Source organism: Pongo pygmaeus, chromosome 13, assembly GCF_028885625.2.
Source record: "Pongo pygmaeus isolate AG05252 chromosome 13, NHGRI_mPonPyg2-v2.0_pri, whole genome shotgun sequence".
Lineage (NCBI taxonomy): Eukaryota > Metazoa > Chordata > Mammalia > Primates > Hominidae > Pongo > Pongo pygmaeus.
In genome coordinates this window covers 53,229,042-53,249,243 of record NC_072386.2, presented here as the reverse complement: position 1 = coordinate 53,249,243, position 20,202 = coordinate 53,229,042, and the positions used below count along the sequence as shown (strand labels likewise).

Genomic DNA, 20,202 nt, shown 5'->3' with positions numbered 1-20,202 from the left:
TTTAAAAACTTAAATGCTCCCTTGTAAGTTACACTATCACTTTTAAGTCTCCCTTGAGCCACTTCAATTCTCTGGGTTGTGGGGTTTTTTTTGCTTTGTTTTGTTTTTTGTTTTTGTCTTTTTGAGGTCAACAGTCAGGTTTTCTTTTTTTTTTTTTTTTTTGAGATGGAGTCTCACACTGTCACCCGGGCTGGAGTGCAATGGCACAATCTCAGCTCACTGCAATCTCCGCCTCCCAGGTTCAAGTGATTCTCTGCCTCAGCCTCCCGAGTAGCTGGGATTACAGATGCCCGCCACCATGCCCGGCCAATTTTTCGTATTTTTAGTAGAGATGGGGTTTCACTATGTTGGCCAGGCTGGTCTCGAACTCCTGACCTCAGGTGATCTACCCGCCTCAGCCTCCCAAAGTCCTGGGATTACAGGTGTGAGCCTCTGGACATTTTGTTTTCAATGACAGCACATATGGAAGGGGGAAGGGTAAAGCAAGTCTAAAGTGAATGAGTAAGTTCAATAGCCCTTAAGCAGCCTGAAAAACTCGTATTTGAGCAGAAGCCCAGAACCTAAAAGAAAGTACTGTGTGTCTAATATAAAATTTATAAACTCTATCTCCTCTGACATTTTCTTTGGTTTTCATGGAATCCCATTTATGCAGGAGCTCTTGAATATATTTGTCCAAGGTAGACACAAATGTTAAATTGAGACAACAAATACATAAAAGCTTGGAGAAATATAGAACATAGCAAAAATGGAAACCACTATTATGACCATAAATGATCATGATAGGCAAGCAGACCTAATGCCGAAGTATGGCAAGGATGACTAGGAAATGAGGTAGTAAAGACACAGAGAGAAAGTGAAGACTAGGTTGGATTTTTCCAGGTTGATTAAAAAATGTTTTTAAAATGAGTATTTGTAAGACAATTCTAAGGTCACCATGGCTTCCCCCAGTGTGGCCAGGGCTCAGGCAATGACAAGGGACTTTTTCTGGACTGCTGATCCCCCTCCCCATGTCATCGGTAGACATAAAAAGAGATTTTTAAAGCCAGGCTATTTTCATATCCTTCGGGCATATACATATGTGTGTGCCACCTTGTCCCAGGAGCTTTCTTCTCTCCCACCCCCAGCTGGGCAGGATTCAGCAATGCTAAGGCCCTTTCAGCTATAGCCACAAACCTGCCCTGTGGCCTCATAACCTCCTTCTCATAACCTCCTTCCCCTGTGGCCTCATAATCTGTGGCCTCATAACCTCCTTCCTCCTGCGGCTTCATAAACTCCTTCCTACTGGTTTTGAGCCCTTCCTTTCACAGGGGGGGCCTGCCACCATTCCCTTGCTTCTCAAAGTGCAGTCCATAGACCAGCAGCATTCGTATCACCTGGAAGCTTGTTAGAAAAGGAGAATCCTAAGCTCCACCCCAGCCCTATTGAATCAGAATCTGCAGTTTAACAAGAGCCCCAGGTGATTCAAATGCACATTCAAGTTTGAGAAGCACTGCTGTGTTCTACCTTAGGCCTGGATGAATGAACTGAGAGGTGACCTAAGCAAAGGTCTGGCTTGAAAGCTACAGGGATTCCAAAGATCTGAGCCCAGAGGTCTGAATGTCTTCTCTAAATGTAGGTATGCCAAAAACTTGGTATGTGACCTTTACACACATTGTAACCTCTCTGGAACCTTAGTTCTCCACCTGCCAGGATTAAGAAAAGACAAAGGCTGAGACCAATGTGATATGTGAGTCCCATCATAATAGAGCCTGCATTAAACCCAACTTGTCCTCCTCAGGAAAGGACATTTGCTGTTGCCTGATTTCACTGCAGTAGGGAAGACAACGCTGCTTTATACGCTACACGGGTGATTTTCAATTCAAAGAACTTAAATGTCAGAGGTGATGAAGCACATTCTGCTTCAAACTCTGTACTCTGTCCTTGGCCAGCTGCTGTCAAACAGCTACCACAGTCTAAGAACACTGGCTTAAGTTACCATAAGAGACTTAAAAGTAGCCCCTTTGAAGTGTAAACCTTTAAGCCTAAGATAAAGATCTCTATTGTCAGGGATGGCAATAGATGGAAAGTCCAGTACTACCAGCAGGCAAGAGAATGGACCACCACCATTCCTTTCCAGCCTAAGAATTTTGATTAAGTTCAGGAATGACTGATCTTCACCGACACGACCTTCACTACTGGCATGATTCATGGATTTCAGTCAAAAGCCTACAAGGGATTCCTTAACCCAGTGACTCTCAATGTGTGGTCCAGGGATCTCCCCCAGGGGTCCCCAAGACCTTTCAGGAGATCTGCAAGGTCAAACTGTTTTCATAATAATACTAAGACATGATTTGCCTGTTTCATTCCCATTCTCTCACCACTGCACAATGGAGTTTTCCAAAAGCTACAATGATGTCATGACATCACCATCATGATGGTTAATGGAATGTGTGCTAGTCTATTTTTTTTTTTTTTTTTTAGTCAGAGTTTCACTCTTGTTGCCCAGGCTGAAGTGCAATGGCACAATCTCAGCTAACCACAACCTCTGCCTCCCAGGTTCAAGCGATTCTCCTGCCTCAGCCTCCTGAGTAGCTGGGGTTACAGGCATGTGCCACCACGACCAGCTAATTTTGTATTTTTAGTAGAGGTGGGATTTCCCCATGTTGGTCAGGCTAGTCTCAAACTCCCAACCTCAGGTATCTGCCCGCCTCGGCCTCCCAAAGTGCTGGGATTACAGGCGTGAGTCACTGTACCCAGCCGTAGTCTATTCTTATATTTTAAAAATGTATCAGTTTTAATTTCTAACATGCTAACTACTGATATTATCCACATCAAGAAAAGCTCTTTGGGCTCCTTAATAATATTTAAGAATGCAAAAGGGCCTGAAATCTAAAGGTTTAAGAACACTCTGCCTTCATCTAACTGCTTCAGATAGAGTTGGCTTCCCACCTGGCTGACATGAAATCTTGTAAAGCAAATGTTACATCTCCTGATCACCATCAATCTCCTGTTTTTTCCCATCCAGAAAAATGGAAAGCCTTATTTGTTAGGCATCAATGGTGACTTTGCAAGGGGTTCACAGCAGGACAAGTTGCACTCTGCTTTCCCAGAGTTCCCAGGGAACAGCCAGGGAACAACTGCAACCACAGCACACTCAGCACGCCGGTCAGAATGGCCCCCTTCAACGGCAAGGGGAACTCTCAGACAGATGCTTCTCAGCTGACTCTGCTTCGTGGGAACACCGCCCTGGAAATTCCACAGCTGAAGAGTACTTGAGAATTAGGCCCACAGTTCCAAACATAACCTGTGATTCGTTAGAATGAAAGAGTATACACAGGACACATTTGTTGCCATAGGGAAACGTACAGGAGGAACAAGAAACTCGAGTACCTCTTCTCGTTGGAAACGGAAAGTCTGAAAACTTAGATTTTCTTCTAGACCTCCTCAAATGATGCTCTGAAATATTCTCACCAAAGGGCTTTGCACTGTCCACCTGAAAGTAAAGGAAAGAAATAAGACTAGAATCCACTATAGCTTCTAGTACCCTCCCCTCGTTACTGGAATGCCTGTCTCCCCCTCAATCACTAATTACACAGGTTGGAAAAAGAAGGCTGGAAAACCACCTAGATCACAGTCTCCAAGTCTGTCACATGTTACACCTAAAAGGAGAAACTGTCCTTCATTGAGGCTAGAACATGAGGACATAGGCTAAACATTAGCATAAAGAACTAAAGTTAGACACAAATTATATTCCAACAACTGGTAAGGATCCTGCACAGAAAGAGAGCAAGTAAAGCTTTATTTCACAATCTCATAAAATAGGACAACGTTTCACATTCCTTAAACAGTATGAGTAGTGCTGGCCTAAGTGGGGTCCTCACTGACAGCAAGGGATTCCCATAAGATGACATTTCTACTTTCCACATTCCTCTCTGGTCCGAGTGTCTACATTTTTGAAAAAAGAATAACGATAGCTAGGCCGGGTGCAGTGGCTCACGCCTGTAATTCCACCACTTTGGGAGGCTGAGGAGGGCGGATCACCTGAGGTCGGGAGTTCGAGACCAGCCTGACCAGCATGGAGAAACCCCATCTCTACTAAAAATACAAAAATTAGCTGGGCGTCGTGGCGCATGCCTGTAATCCCAGCTACTCTGGAGGCTGAGGCAGGAGAATTGCTTGAACCCAGGAGGCGGAGATTGCGGTGAGCCAAGATCATGCCATTGCACTCCAGCCTGGGCAACAAGAGTGAAACTCTGTCTCAAAAATAATAATAATAAATAATAATAATAATAGCAACTATATTACTATGTTATTTATCTATGGTGACTGACCATATTTTCCTAAGGAAAAATTGGGTAACATGATCTGCAAACAGGTCAAAATACTTGAACTACGGACTCTTCCAAATAGCTACAATATAGAGTTGCTAATTTTTTTTTTACTTTCTGTTTTTTAACATTTTAATAAGGCAGGTTATAATGTTACTTTTCATTCTACTTTAATATATTGACTTGAATTTACAGTCTTTATAACATCAGGTTTTCTAAATTTTAATGCTTCTACTTAAGGAAACATCACATATCATCAGAAAATCTGACTAAATAAAAAAATTAAATATGTAAAATCACTGATAAAAGACTTTGGCTCATAGGAAAAGCTGTATAAGAATTTGTTAAATAAAATAAGTATCAAGCAAGTTTTAATCCCCTAAGAAATCTACCAAGATTTTAAGATTACTTAGTTCACAATGGCATGCACTAAAGTTGTATTTTACAATAATTTCTATCAAATGAAGTAAATCAGATATATTTTCAATGAAATGAAATAAATGAAGTCAATTTGATATTTTTATGGCTACATGTTTAAAGATTGGTTGTTAGATTTTTGCCAGATGTCATTACCCAGGCCACCAAGACAACAGCTGTTGTGTACTTTTTGTAGATAGCTGTTCTGAAGTTTCTAGCCAAACAGCTCTGTTTTACCTACAAACCAATTCTACATACAGTTATCTCAGCAGCATCTTCACTTCGAGATTTACTACACTTCACAGTCTCTGCCTAATACACAAGCATCACCACTGATGACTTTAAATCAAAATATCAACTTAATGATACTATCAATAGTTAACATTCTGGAGAATAAGTCATTAATTAGAACACGAACTGGTGTTCACGTAGACTACAAAATAATACAAGAAATTCTTTTAATGTAATGTTAATTGGAATGTATAGGAAAACTAATCTGTATATACAGTATAATTACAACTTTGTGGAAAAAATAAAGCCTATGAATGCAAGCATAAGGCAGAGAAGTTGCGTCAAATTAAATCAAACAATGATTTTATTATGCTGGTGACCCAATGGATAATTTTTTTCTTGAACTTTTCTATGTTTTCCGTTACTTTTATAGTAGCAAAAAAATTGTAGGCCAGGTGCAGTGGCTCATGCCTGTAATCCCAGCACTTTGGGAGGCCGATGTGGGTGGATCACCTGAGGTCAGGAGTTCGAGACCAGCCTGACCAACATGGTGAAACCCTGTCTTTACTAAAAGTACAAAAATTAGACGGGTGTGGTGGTGGGCACCTGTAATCCCAGCTACTCAGGCGGCTGAGGCAGGAGAATCGCTAGAACACGGAAGGCAGAGGTTGCAGTAAGCCGAGATTGTGTCTCTGCACTCCAGCCTAGGCGACAGTGCAAGACTCTGTCTCAAAAAAAAAAAAAAAAAAAAATATATATATATATATATATATATATATATATATATATAAAGAGAGTAAGAGAAGTAGTGTGACTAAATTTGCCTACCACTACCTGAGGACAAAATCTAAGATGACTTTAATTAAGGGCTTTGAGTATCGCACAACACTGCTTCTTCCTGCAAACAAAGCTTTTCTGGCTCTTCAACATATGGCCACTAAGCACCAATCTCATTAATAAAACTCATGTGGTTTTCTTTAAAACTGATGAAGCTTTAGTTTTGGATTGATACAGAGTGCATGCCAACCTTCATTACGCATTTTCAACCTCTGTCAGTTCATTGACTCTTCAAGATAATGGCAAGTTATCATGTGTTGCCATTATACTCTGTTACTAATTTTCAAAAATTAAAAATAGGGATGGCTGACATTTACAGAACAAGTCCCCTGTATAAGGTACCTTTCTAGGGGTTTCCTGACAATGATCTAGGAAATGAACATAATTTAATCACAATTATTATTCAATTTGAAGTACCTTTTTATTTAATATTATTCATTTGTTGTTATAGCTCAACCTTCCTTTATTCCACCCTCATCCATATCCTCACTATTGCAAAATACTCTAAAAAATAATTTTAGGCTCACGTGTCTAATAACAAATGGAGGCTTGCTTCCTCCAGAGATTTTGAAATTATTTCCAAGATTCAGCTGAGCTGGCTGGTCCTGGAAGAAATGCCTGGTAGAATATGGAGAGGGCGCCCGGGCTTGCATGCCTTTGGGCAGTCTGTTGAGATTATTCTCCTTTAGTTTCTTCTTTATAGTATTTAAGGGAAATATTGGTTCATGTGATGTAGATAAAGGCCTTTGTGACTTATGTCTTTCTTCCTGAAATAAACAAAAAAAGAATATTTTTTTAAATAAAGAAAGAAAAGAAGAAAATTCAATCAGAATATAACTGTATTTAATTAAATTTTTAAAAATTAAGGTCAAAAATAGCACACCTCAGATTTATAAAACACAAACTTAAGAAAGGACTTTTCTCTAACTTTTTTCCTGTTCAGTTTAACATCAGTAGTATTTATAACTTGCTAGTATAATGTATTCAACTAATTAACAGTGAGATTTATTTATAATAGGGGGAAGTTAGAAAGTGTCAGACACCTCCAATAGACAGATAATAGAGAATTTGACACATAGAGGGGTCTAGCAATTTCACTTCCAGGAATGTATTATAAGGAAATAACTATGGCTATATGTATAGCTACAAAAATGCTTATGATAGTTTAAAAGTTAGAAACCAACTGTATTGGTGAGTAAGCAATTGCGCTCAGTTGCAAATCCATCTCAGCTATATAATACTGGTCCAGGGACTCTACAAACTCCCTTTTTTGCTTTTCCAGCTGGTTTCTGTAGGCTCTGCAAACTCCCTTTTTTGCTTTTCCAGCTGGTCTCTGTAGGCTCTGCCACTGGAAGGTGCTAGGGAAAGTGCAAGGCTGGAGGAGATACAGTGACTGGCTACTTCCAGTTTTGCATTCTATTCCTAGTAGCATCATTTCTGCAACCATTCTTTGCCTTAACAGCTGCAAATGGCTCCAGATTATAGCCTTTCCCCTATTATGCCAGGACTAGCCCCATTGCACCCCTCCAGACATATCAGCAGCAGCTGGCCAGAGCCCCCTGTTGAGATTTGAGTCTAGACCCACAGGAACCTTCCTCCAAGCTCCTATGGCACCAGCAGTGAGCAGTGCCCCTCCTTTGAGATCTGAGTTCCAGCTCATCAGAGTCCCACCTTCGAATTCCTGAAGAAGCATCCAGGAAAGCAGCCCTTCTCCAGAGGTCTGGGTCCCATTTCTGTTCAGTTTCTTCTTTAAGCTTATGTGTTCTTGCTGACCCAACATCTTCCCTTTGTTTCCCCAGCCCTAGGGGTGGAAGCTGCTTCCTGCAGTTACTCTGTCATTTCAGTGTTCCCCTTTTATCTTTCAGTCTTTCTTTCAACCCCTGTTTAGCCATTTTTAAAAATTGAATCTTTCTGTTACAATCACAAGTTTGGTGTGGTTTCCTGACTGGACCCTGGCTGATGTATCAGTTAAGTGCTCAACAAAAGGAAAATGAATGGCCAGACAGATTATAGTACTTCCATACAATGGAATACCATGAAGCCATGAAAAATTGTCTGGCACAAGAATACTTGAGGACATGAGAAAATGTGTATGATAAATTAAGTAAAAAAAAGAAGGGTACAAAATAATATGCAATGCAGTGTGATCTCAATCTTTTTTAAAAGTGTGATGTGTGTACAGAATATACTAAAAAAATTAATGCTGATCTCTAAATGGCAAGAATGAGACAGGTTTTTTAAATTTTGGGTCCTTTTTGCTTATTTATCTTTGTTTTCTAATTTTCTAAAATAAAGTGATACTTTTGTCTTAAGAAAAAAAAAAAAAACTGAGTGTGGTGGCTCATGCCTGTAATCCCAACACTTTGGGAGACTGAAGCAGAGGATCTCTTGAGGCCAGGAGTTCAAGAAAAAAAAACAATAAAACTGTTTGTTTAAAAAGTTAACACTGAAAGGAAGACCTAGGAAGTTAAAACAGCATTAAAATGGTGGAATGGAAGAGAAAGAAACACTGAAAAATTGCTATGAACACATCACAAATAAATTGGAGAGAAGAGAGGATAAATAAGGCAAAACTAAAAAGCAGATAATGCCTTCCTTAAAATTAATCATTGGTCTCCCATTATATGAGTTATTATGCTAAGAGTTTTGATAGATTTGCACAGATTATTGGCCCCTCTTTCTCATTAAGTATTCTGTAACATACAGCCCACATTTTCAAGGTCTTTTCTAGGACCATACATGAGATCTGGGATAAGCATTTTGTTTCACTTACAGGTTTTACTCTACCCTGTCCCAAAGTATTTGGAGAAGCTTCACAAACTACCTTTATTCCTTCTCCATCTTGTTCTAGAAAGGATTTTAAGTGGCAACAACATTATATGCAATAAGGTAAAAGCAAAACACAAAGAAATTGGAGTGAGGGAGACAGACACTAGGACTGAAGAAGAGAGTAAAATTGAGGTAGTACACATGGATGCCCTAAGACTCTTCACGCTTACCAAAGATGGACCACGAATACAATCTGAGCATCAGCCTCAGCAAAAGAAAGGTGGCCCCATGTTTACTGCAGCACTATTCACAATAGCCAAGATTTGGAATCAACCTAAGTGTTCATCAACAGATGAATGGATAAAGAAATTATATTACATACACACAATGGAGTGCTATTCAGCCACTATTTTTTATGTCTTGCAACAACATGGATGGAAGTTGAGGCCATTATATCAAGTGAAATAAGCTAGGCACAGAAAGACAAACTTTATATATTCTCACTTATTTGTGGGAGCTAAAAATTAAAACAATTGAACTCATGGAGACAGAGAGTAGAATGATGGATACCAGAGGATGGGAAGGGTCGTGGGGGCTGAGGGGGAGTGGGGATGGTTAAAGAGTACAGAAAAAAAAAATAGAAAGAATTAATAAGATCTAGTATTTGATCACTAGATCACTAGATCTAGTGTTGATCTAGTATAGAACAACAGGGTGACTATAGTTGATAATAATTTAATTGTAAATTTTAAAATAACTAAAAGAATATAATTTGATTATTTGTAACTCAAAGGATAAACGTTTTAGGTGATGGATACACCATTTACCTTGATGTGATTATTACACACTGTATGCCTATATCAAAATATCTCATGTACCCCATAAATATATACAGGTACTATGTATCCATAAAAAATTAAAATTTCTAAATTTTTATTTTATTTTTATTGTTTATTTATTTATTTTATTATTATTTTTTTCTGAGACGGAGTCTCACTCTGTCACCCAGGCTGGAGTACAGTGGAGGTATCTTGGCTCACTGCAGCCTTGACCTCCCAGGCTCAGGTAATTTGCATGCCTCAGCCTCCCCCGTAGTTGGGACTACAGGCGTACACCACCATGCCCAGCTAATTTTTGTATTTTTGGTAGAGGTGGGGTTTCACCATGTTGCCCAGGCTGTTCTCTAACTCCTGACCTCAGGTGATCCACCCGCCTCGGCCTCCCAAAGTGCCACCATGACCAGCCTAAAATTTTTAAATTTTTAAAAAAGAAAGATGGAAACTGTTGTTCATAAGATCACAAGTAAATGTCATAGAACAACAATAACAAAATCTAATTAGCTCACTTACATCAAATTTGTAATTTTAGCTTCTGAATCTCCCTGCTTCCAGCTACATCATGCTGCCAAACACATGTACCAAACATACTCTAATATGATTGGCTGAGCAAACAGTTTGAATTATAGAAATTCAAACCTAGTAAAAACTTTGCAGGTTTCTACTTGTTTAGTTTCATGTAAACTTGATAAACTGAGTTTGGGCAAAAATTCCTTAAATTTGAAAAAAAAAATCCAGTCATTTCTATCACTGGATTTATATTGTACTTACAAGAAATCTGTTTCTATGCAGAAACACACATTCTCTGATGGCTGTCCTTGTAGAAAACTCTATTTTGGGAGCGATGCCCTAGAAATAAAACAGCATTAAAAAAGCAAATAAAATTACTAGAAACAGTTCTTTAGCCATCTCATTCTAACTTGAAATCATACAAGAACCTAATTGCTCTTCTGTACGGTATAATCCACACACATTATCTAAAATATATATGTAATAAGAATAGCTAAACATTTATGTAATATATATTATGTATCAGAGCCAGGCCTAAGTAATTCATATATATTACCTCATCTAATCCTAACACAACCCCATGAAGCAGGTTTTATAATAGTATCTCCTCAACTAAGACACAGTTTAAGTAACATGTCCATCTAGTAATAAGAGCTATTAATTGAACCCAGGCATTCCAGCTCCAGTGTCCATGATGTTAGCTACTCTATTTAAAACACTGCACCATGGAATTGAAGGAGATTACCTAGAGAGAGGTATGAATAGAGTCTTCCTCTCTACCTACCTGCTTTGAAAAACTTGCTTTATATTTTATATCAGATATTTATATTCATTAGATCTAATTCCAAATTCATTTTGTTTCATTGATTTGACATTTCTATTTTTTGTTCTTAGTATCATACTGTCTAAAATATTGTGTTTTATATATGTGTGTGTATATATATATATCCTATCCTGTTTAATTCTTATAATCCTATAGGGTAGGTACAATTATTACAATCATCCTGTTTTACAGATGATAAAACTGAAAAATGGGCAAAAACTAGAAACAATACAAACATCCTTAATGGGTGAACAGATGAACTGTGGTGTATTTACATAATGGAAACTACTCGGTAATAACAAGGAACAAATGAATGACACACGCAACTACATGGATGGATCTCAACAGCATTCTCCTAAGTAAGAAAAGCCAGTCTCAAAAGGTTACAGACTGTATGATTCCATTTATGTGACATTCTCAAAAAAACAAAACTACGGTGATGGAGAAAAGACTAGTGCTTAGGGCAAGGGGGAGGGTGTGCCTATAAAGGGGTAACATGAGGGGGATTTTAGGAGTGATGGGATTGTTCTATATCCTGATCGTAGTAGTGGTTTTACAAATCTATGCATGTGTTAAAATTCATAGAACTGTAGACCAAAAAAGCATCAATTTTATTGTATAATAATTTTTAAAATACAACTGCTTTCCCCAAAAAACAGGCCTAAAGAGACATTAAGCCAATTTTCCCAAATTTACAAGGCTTATAAATGGCACCACAGGGACAGCACCTGGTTCTGACTAAATTACACTGTCTCCATCTGACCCCATCAACTCACCAGTGGCCCCTCTGCATCAGCTCTCCACTCTACACTCCCCCAGAGAACACCACCTGGCCAAGTTACTTCTTGCCCTCAGGGTACCTTCCTTCTCTTCTTTTCCATCCAAATTTTACCCATCTCTCAATGTCTGATCTCACTCTAACTCCTCCAGGTAAGCCCACAGTAGTCTCTCCCTCCAGTCTCTAATATTTCATTTTCATTTATACAACTTATACTCAAGGTCCTTCCAAAACAGCGTTTGCCCCAGCTGAAGCCCTCGAGAGAAAAGAAGCCAACAACTACTGCATGCTTATTACATGTGCCAATACTATTAAGGGTTTCTATACATATACCAGGTATTGTGCTAAACACTATATATTACCTTATCTAACACTCACAATAATCCTGTAAGTGATGTACTATTACAGTCTCATTTTACAGATGAGTAAATTAAGGCACAAAGAGATTAACTTACCCGAAGTCTCATAGCCATTCATGACAAAACTGGGAATGAACCCAGACAATCTGATTCCACACTTAACCACTGTACATGCAACTGCCTAATAGATTTTCAAATTCCTGATCCACTTTGCCCGGAGTGGAGGAAGGAAGTCCCCTGCTGGTAAGGAATCCACACTCTGTAACACACTTTTGTTCACCTTATATGACCTCCACTCCTTGCAATGACTTACAGACAATAAAGAAGAATGTATTTTCTTTTTAATACCGTGCTGTTTTTAGCATAACATTATAGAGTTGAAATGCAGAGACTATATCTCATCCAGTCTCCTTACCAATGGAATGATGGTGATACTGGTTGGTCAACGAAAGGATTTCACATAATAAATAACATAATACATAAATAAAAATAATTTTTAAATGCTTTTTATGCTCACTTTACAAAGTCAGTCTTTTTATTATTATTATTATACTTTAAGTTTTAGGGTACATGTGCACAATGTGCAGGTTAGTTACATATGTATACATGTGCCATGTTGGTGTGCTGCACCCATTAACTCACCATTTAGCATTAGGTATATCTCCTAATGCTATCCCTCCCCCCTCCCCCCACCCCACAACAGTCCCCAGAGTGTGATGTTCCCCTTCCTGTGTCCATTTGTTCTCATTGTTCAGTTCCCACCTATGAGTGAGAACATGCGGTGTTTGGTTTTTTGTCCTTGCGATAGTTTACTGAGAATGATGATTTCCAATTTCATCCATGTCCCTACAAAGGACATGAACTCATCATTTTTAATGGCTGCATAGTATTCCATGGTGTATATGTGCCACATTTTCTTAATCCAGTCTATCATTGTTGGACATTTGCGTTGGTTCCAAGTCTTTGCTATTGTGAATAGTGCCGCATTAAACATACGTGTGCATGTGTCTTTATAGCAGCATGATTTATAGTCCTTTGGGTACATACCCAGTAATGGGATGGCTGGGTCAAATGGTATTTCTAGTTCTAGATCCCTGAGGAATCACCACACTGACTTCCACAATGGTTGAACTAGTTTACAGTCCCACCAACAGTGTAAAAGTGTTCCTGTTTCTCCACATCCTCTCCAGCACCTGTTGTTTCCTGACTTTCTAATGATTGCCATTCTAACTGGTGTGAGATTGTATCTCATTGTGGTTTTGATTTCCATTTCTCTGATGGCCAGTGATGGTGAGCATTTTTTCATGTGTTTTTTGGCTGCATAAATGTCTTCTTTTGAGAAGTGTCTGTTCATGTCCTTTGCCCACTTTTTGATGGGGTTGTTTGTTTTTTTCTTGTAAATTTGTTTGAGTTCATTGTAGATTGTGGATATTAGCCCTTTATCAGATGAGCAGGTTGCGAAAATTTTCTCCCATTTTGTAGGTTGCCTGTTCACTCTGATGGTAGTTTCTTTTGCTGTGCAGAAGCTCTTGAGTTTAATTAGATCCCATTTGTCAATTTTGGCTTTTTTTGCCATTGCTTTTGGTGTTTTAGACATGAAGTCCTTGCCCATGCCTATGTCCTGAATGGTAATGCCTAGGTTTTCTTCTAGGGTTTTTATGGTTTTAGGTCTAACGTTTAAGTCTTTAATCCATCTTGAATTAATTTTTGTATAAGGTGTAAGGAAGGGATCCAGTTTCAGCTATCTACATATGGCTAGCCAGTTTTCCCAGCACCATTTATTAAATAGGGAATCCTTTCCCCATTGCTTGTTTTTCTCAGGTTTGTCAAAGATCAGATAGTTGTAGATATACGGTGTTATTTCTGAGGGCTCTGTTCTGTTCCATTGATCTATATCTCTGTTTTGGTACCAGTACCATGCTGTTTTGGTTACTGTAGCCTTGTAGTATAGTTTGAAGTCAGGTAGCGTGATGCCTCCAGCTTTGTTCTTTTGGCTTACGATTGACTTGGCGATGCGGGCTCCTTTTTGGTTCCATATGAACTTTAAAGTAGTTTTTTCCAATTCTGTGAAGAAAGTCATTGGTAGCTTGATGGGGATGGCATTGAATCTATAAATTACCTTGGGCAGTATGGCCATTTTCATGATATTGATTCTTCCTACCAATGAGCATGGAATGTTCTTCCATTTGTTTGTGTCCTCTTTTATTTCATTGAGCAGTGGTTTGTAGTTCTCCTTGAAGAGGTCCTTCACGTCCCTTGTAAGTTGGATTTCTAGGTATTTTACTCCCTTTGAAGCAATTGTGAATGGGAGTTCACTCATGATTTGGCTCTCTGTTTGTCTGTTATTGGTGTATAAGAATGCTTGTGATTTTTGTACATTGATTTTGTATCCTGAGACTTTGCTGAAGTTGCTTATCAGCTTAAGGAGATTTTGGGCTGAGACAATGGGGTTTTCTAGATATACAATCATGTCGTCTGCAAACAGGGACAATTTGACTTCCTCTTTTCCTAATTGAATACCCTCTATTTCCTTCTCCTGACTAATTGCCCTGGCCAGAACTTCCAACACTATGTTGAATAGGAGTGGTGAGAGAGGGCATCCCTGTCTTGTGCCAGTTTTCAAAGGGAATGCTTCCAGTTTTTGCCCATTCAGTATGATATTGGCTGTGGGTTTGTCATAGATAGCTCTTAGTATTTTGAGATACGTCCCATCAATACCTAATTTATTGAGAGTTTTTAGCATGAAGTGTTGTTGAATTTTGTCAAAGGTCTTTTCTGCATCTATAGAGATAATCACGTGGTTTTTGTCTTTGGTTCTGTTTATGTTACGGATTACATTTATTGATTTGCGTATATTGAACCAGCCTTGCATCCCAGGGATGAAGCCCACTTGATCATGGTGGATAAGTTTTTGATGTGCTGCTGGATTCGGTTTGCCAGTATTTTATTGAGGATTTTTGCATCAATGTTCATCAAGGATATTGGTCTAAAATTCTCTTTTTTGGTTGTGTCTCTGCCCGGCTTTGGTATCAGGATGATGCTGGCCTCATAAAATGAGTTAGGGAGGATTCCCTCTTTTTCTATTGATTGGAATAGTTTCAGAAGGAATGGTACCAGCTCCTCCTTGTACCTCTGGTAGAATTCGGCTGTGAATCCATCTGGTCCTGGACTCTTTTTGGTTGGTAAGCTATTGATTATTGCCACAATTTCAGATCCTGTTATTCGTCTATTCAGAGATTCAACTTCTTCCTGGTTTAGTCTTGGGAGAGTGTATGTGTCGAGGAATTTATCCATTTCTTCTAGATTTTCTAGTTTATTTGCGTAGAGGTGTTTGTAGTATTCTCTGATGGTAGTTTGTATTTCTGTGGGATCGGTGGTGATATCCCCTTTATCATTTTTTATTGCGTCTATTTGATTCTTCTCTCTTTTTTCTTTATTAGTCTTGCTAGCAGTCTATCAATTTTGTCGATCCTTTCAAAAAACCAGCTCCTGATTTCATTAATTTTTTGAAGTGTTTTTTGTATCTCTATTTCCTTCAGTTCTGCTCTGATTTTAGTAATTTCTTGCCTTCTGCTAGCTTTTGAATGTGTTTGCTCTTGCTTTTCTAGTTCTTTTAGTTGTGATGTTAGGGTGTCAATTTTGGGTCTTTCCTGCTTTCTCTTGTGGGTATTTAGTGCTATAAATTTCCCTCTACACACTGCTTTGAATGTGTCCAACAGATTATGGTATGTTGTGTCTTTGTTCTCATTGGTTTCAAAGAACATATTTATTTCTGCCTTCATTTCATTATGTACCCGGTAGTCATTCAGGAGCAGGTTGTTCAGTTTCCATGTAGTTGAGCTGTTTTGAGTGAGTTTCTTAATCCTGAGTTCTAGTTTGATTGCACTGTGGTCTGAGAGACAGTTTGTTATAATTTCTGTTCTTTTACATTTGCTGAGGAGAGCTTTACTTCCAACTATGTGGTCGATTTTGGAATAGGTGTGGTGTGGTGTTGAAAAAAATGTATATTCTGTTGATTTGGGGTGGAGAGTTCTGTAGATGTCTATTAGGTCTGCTTGGTGCAGAGCTGAGTTCAATTCCTGGGTATCCTTGTTAACTTTCTGTCTTGTTGATCTGTCTAATGTTGACAGTGGGGTGTTAAAGTCTCCCATTATTATTGTGTGGGAGTCTAAGTCTCTTTCTAGGTCACTCAGGACTTGCTTTATGAATCTGGGTGCTCCTGTATTGGGTGCATATATATTTAGGATAGTTAGCTCTTCTTGTTGAATTGATCCCTTTACCATTATGTAGTGGCCTTCTTTGTCTCTTTTGATCTTTGTTGGTTTAAAGTCTCTTTTATCAGAGACTAGGATTGCAACCCCTGCCTTTTTTTGTGTTCCATTTGCTTGGTAGATCTTCCTCCATCCTTTTATTTTGAGCCTATGTGTGTCTCTGCACGTGAGATGGGTTTCCTGAATACAGCACACTGATGGGTCTTGACACTTTATCCAATTTGCCAGTCTGTGCCTTTTAATTGGAGCATTTAGTCCATTTACATTTAAAGTTACTATTGTTATGTGTGAATTTGATCCTGTCATTATGATGTTAGCTGGTTATTTTGCTCGTTAGTTGATGCAGTTTCTTCCTAGTCTCAATGGTCTTTACATTTTGGCATGATTTTGCAGCAGCTGGTACCGGTTGTTCCTTTCCATGTTTAGTGCTTCCTTCAGGAGCTCTTTTAGGGCAGGCCTGGTGGTGACAAAATCTCTCAGCATTTGCTTGTCTGTAAAGTATTTTATTTCTCCTTCACTTATGAAGCTTAGTTTGTCTGGATATGAAATTCTGGGTTGAAAATTCTTTTCTTTAAGAATGTCGAATATTGGCCCCCACCTCTTCTGGCTTGTAGAGTTTCTGCCGAGAGATCCGCTGTTAGTCTGATGGGCTTCCCTTTGTGGGTAACCTGACCTTTCTCTCTGGCTGCCCTTAACATTTTTTCCTTCATTTCAACTTTGGTGAATCTGACAACTATGTGTCTTGGAGTTGCTCTTCTCGAGGAGTATCTTTGTGGTGTTCTCTGTATTTCCTGAATCTGAAAGTTGGCTTGCCTTGCTAGATTGGGGAAGTTCTCTTGGATAAGATCCTGCAGAGTGTTTTCCAACTTGGTTCCATTCTCCCTGTCACTTTCAGGTACACCAGTCCGATATAGATTTGGTCTTTTCACATAGTCCCATATTTCTTGGAGGCTTTGTTTGTTTCTTTTTATTCTTTTTTCTCTAAATTTCCCTTCTCACTTCATTCCATTCATTTCATCTTTCATCACTGATACCCTTTCTTCTAGTTGATTGCATCGGCTCCTGAGGCTTCTGCATTCTTCACGTAGTTCTCGAGCCTTGGCTTGCAGCTCCATCAGCTCCTTTAAGCACTTCTCTGTATTGGTTATTCTAGTTATACATTCGTCTAAATTTTTTTCAAAGTTTTCAACTTCTTTGCCTTTGGTTTGAATTTCCTCCTGTAGCTCGGAGTAGTTTGATCATCTGAAGCCTTCTCTCAATTTGTCAAAGTCATTCTCCGTCCAGCTTTGTTCCGTTGTTGGTGAGGAACTGCATTCCTTTGGAAGAGGAGAGGCGCTCTGCTTTTTAGAGTTTCCGGTTTTACTGCTCTGTTTTTTCCCCATCTTTGTGGTTTTATCTACTTTTGGTCTTTGATGATGGTGATGTACAGATGGGTTTTTGGTGTGGATGTCCTTTCTGTTTGTGAGTTTTCCTTCTAACAGACAGGACCCTCAGCTGCAGTTCTGATGGAGTTTGCTAGAGGTCCACTCCAGACCCTGTTTGCGTGGGTATCAGCAGCGGTGTCTGCAGAACAGTGGATTTTCATGAATCGCGAACGCTGCTGTCTGATCGTTCCTCTGGAAGTTTTGTCTCAGAGGAGTATCCGGCCGTGTGAGGTGTCAGTCTGCCCCTACTGGGGGGTGCCTCCCAGTTAGGCTGCTCGGGGGTCAGGGGTCAGGGACCCACTTGAGGAGGCAGTCTGCCCGTTCTCAGATCTCCAGCTGCGTGCTGGGAGAACCACTGCTCTCTTCAAAGCTGTCAGACAGGGACATTTAAGTCTGCAGAGGTTACTGCTGTCTTTTTGTCTGTTTGTCTGTGCCCTGCCCCCAGAGGTGAAGCCTACAGAGGCAGGCAGGCCTCCTTGAGCTGTGGTGGGCTCCACCCAGTTTGAGATTTCCGGCTGCTTTGTTTACCTAAGCAAGCCTGGGCAATGGTGGGCACCCCTCCCCCAGCCTCGCTGCCACCTTGCAGTTTGATCTCAGATTGCTGTGCTAGCAATCAGCAAGACTCCGCGGGCGTAGGACCCTCCGAGCCAGGTGCGGGATATAATCTCCTGGTGCGCCGTTTTTTAAGCCCATCGGAAAAGCGCAGTATTCAGGTGGGAGTGACCTGATTTTCCAGGTGCCGTCTGTCACCCCTTTCTTTGATTAGGAAAGGGAACTCCTTGACCCCTTGAGCTTCCCGAGTGAGGCAATGCCTCGCCCTGCTTCAGCTCGCGCAGGGTGCGTTGCACCCACTGTCCTGCGCCCACTGTCTGGCACTCCCTATTGAGATGAACCCAGTACCTCAGATGGAAATGCAGAAATCACCCGTCTTCTGCGTCACTCATGCTGGGAGCTGTAGATCAGAGCTATTCCTATTCGGCCATCCTGGCTCCTCCCCTACAAAGTCAGTCTTAATCTAACATGATAATAGATAATTGTGCAATCTTCTCATTGCCTCAAAGGAAGACAGCATTATTATCTTTTATTATCTATTATCTAATAGATGAGACAGTAATATTATCTATTATCTGATAGATGAGACAGTAATGTTATCTATTATCTAATAGATGAGACTAGATAATATTGCAAAAATAAAAAAATTCTTGACCTCACCAGGAAATAAAAAATACTGTTAATTATCAAGTGAAATAAAACAGCAAAATACAGAAATACAAAGAAAAGCCACATGCTAGTGGAGGAAATAAATCTAATTATTAATAAATTGATAAATTAGGAGAAAATAATGTGAATGATTTGTCTCACGTATATGTAATTCATTCTTACTTCCTACAATATTAATGAAAAGAAATCAGATAGTGGGCTGAAATAAATATGAGAAAATTAGCATCATTCAGTGAGTAAGAGTGCAGGCTCTGAAGCCAGTCAGGCCAGCATGAGGATCCCTGCTCCACCACTCACCAGTTCTGTGACCCTGAGTGCATTTCTGAAACTCTTTACACCAGCTTCCCTCTCCATTAAAGTGGGGAAAGAATAGCTGTCACCTCACAAGGTGAAGGAGGACTGAACAGGATAATCCATGTAATGAGCTCAACACAGTGCCTGGTATACAGCGAGCACACAGTGAACATCAGCTATGTTTTTTTTTTTTTTTTTGAGATGCAGTCTCACTATGTTGCCCAGGCTGGAGTGCAGTGGCATGATCTTGGCTCACTGTGACCTCTGCCTCCTGCCTCAGCATCTCAGTAGCTGGGATTACAGGTGTACGCCACCATGCTCAACTAATTTTTGTATTTTTAGTAGAGATGAGGTTTCACTGTGCTGGCCAGGCTGAAACATCAGCTATTATCAAAGTGATGGCTCTTTTTTGTGGTATCTCGAAGGCAATCAGCTGCTTCAAGATGAAGCTGAAGGCCGGGCACGGTGGCTCACGCCTGTAATCCCAGCACTTTGGGAGGCCGAGGCAGGAGAATCATCTGAGGTCAGGAGTTCAAGACCAGCCTGGCCAACATGAGGAAACCTCGTCTCTACTAAAAATACAAAAATCAGCCAGGCATGGTGGTGAGTGCCTGTAATCCCAGCTACTTAGGAAGCTGAGGCAGGATAATCGCTTGAATCTGGGAGGCGGAGTTTGCAGTGAGCTGAGATCGCTCCATTGCACTCCAGCCTGGGCAACAGAGCAAGACTCATCTCAAAAAATAATAATAATAATTAAGTGTGTTACTCTTTCATCTTAAACACTTTTGAGGATTTGCAATGTGTCTAGCACCTAGATTACAGCCAGGGACATTGGTTAAGAGCTGCTGGAAACAAAACTAAAAGCAAACTCAACATATGTGATGTTTATGGCCCTCAGATCCTTAGTATTGTGTGATTCTCCCCTCTTAACATGTCTTTCTGAAATTGTCTATTAAAGCAGAGGAAATACCTGCCAAACGAAGTATGTATTGCATTAATCAGGACATAACTAATATTCTCCAGTTCAGAATAATACTTATTTACTTGTGAAAGCAACATGGATGTGATCCCCAACACAGAATTTTCATGATGCTTTTATTGTATACAAATAAATACATTAACAGT

At 39.7% G+C, this 20,202-nt stretch overlaps 1 protein-coding gene across 22 annotated transcripts in view; it reads right to left on the bottom strand.

The window, feature by feature from the left end:
• SPATA6L (spermatogenesis associated 6 like) overlaps positions 1-20,202 on the bottom strand; it is a 157,493-nt gene that overhangs the window by 103,811 nt on the left and 33,480 nt on the right. For 20 of the 22 annotated variants that reach the window (XR_008504538.2, XR_008504539.2, XR_008504542.2 and 17 more), the window contains 3 exons: positions 10,169-10,246; positions 6,320-6,559; positions 3,370-3,472 (listed from right to left, as the gene is read on the bottom strand). Coding sequence is in view for 6 of the 22 variants with exons in the window: in XM_054500950.2 (XP_054356925.2) it covers positions 3,370-3,472; positions 6,320-6,559; positions 10,169-10,246 (421 nt within the window). In the remaining 16 variants the exon portion in view is untranslated. Of the gene's footprint in view, positions 1-3,369; positions 3,473-6,319; positions 6,560-7,463; positions 7,651-8,565; positions 8,640-8,791; positions 8,896-10,168; positions 10,247-20,202 lie in introns of those variants that run through there. The other 2 variants (XR_008504552.1, XR_008504551.2) reach the window with 2 other exon arrangements.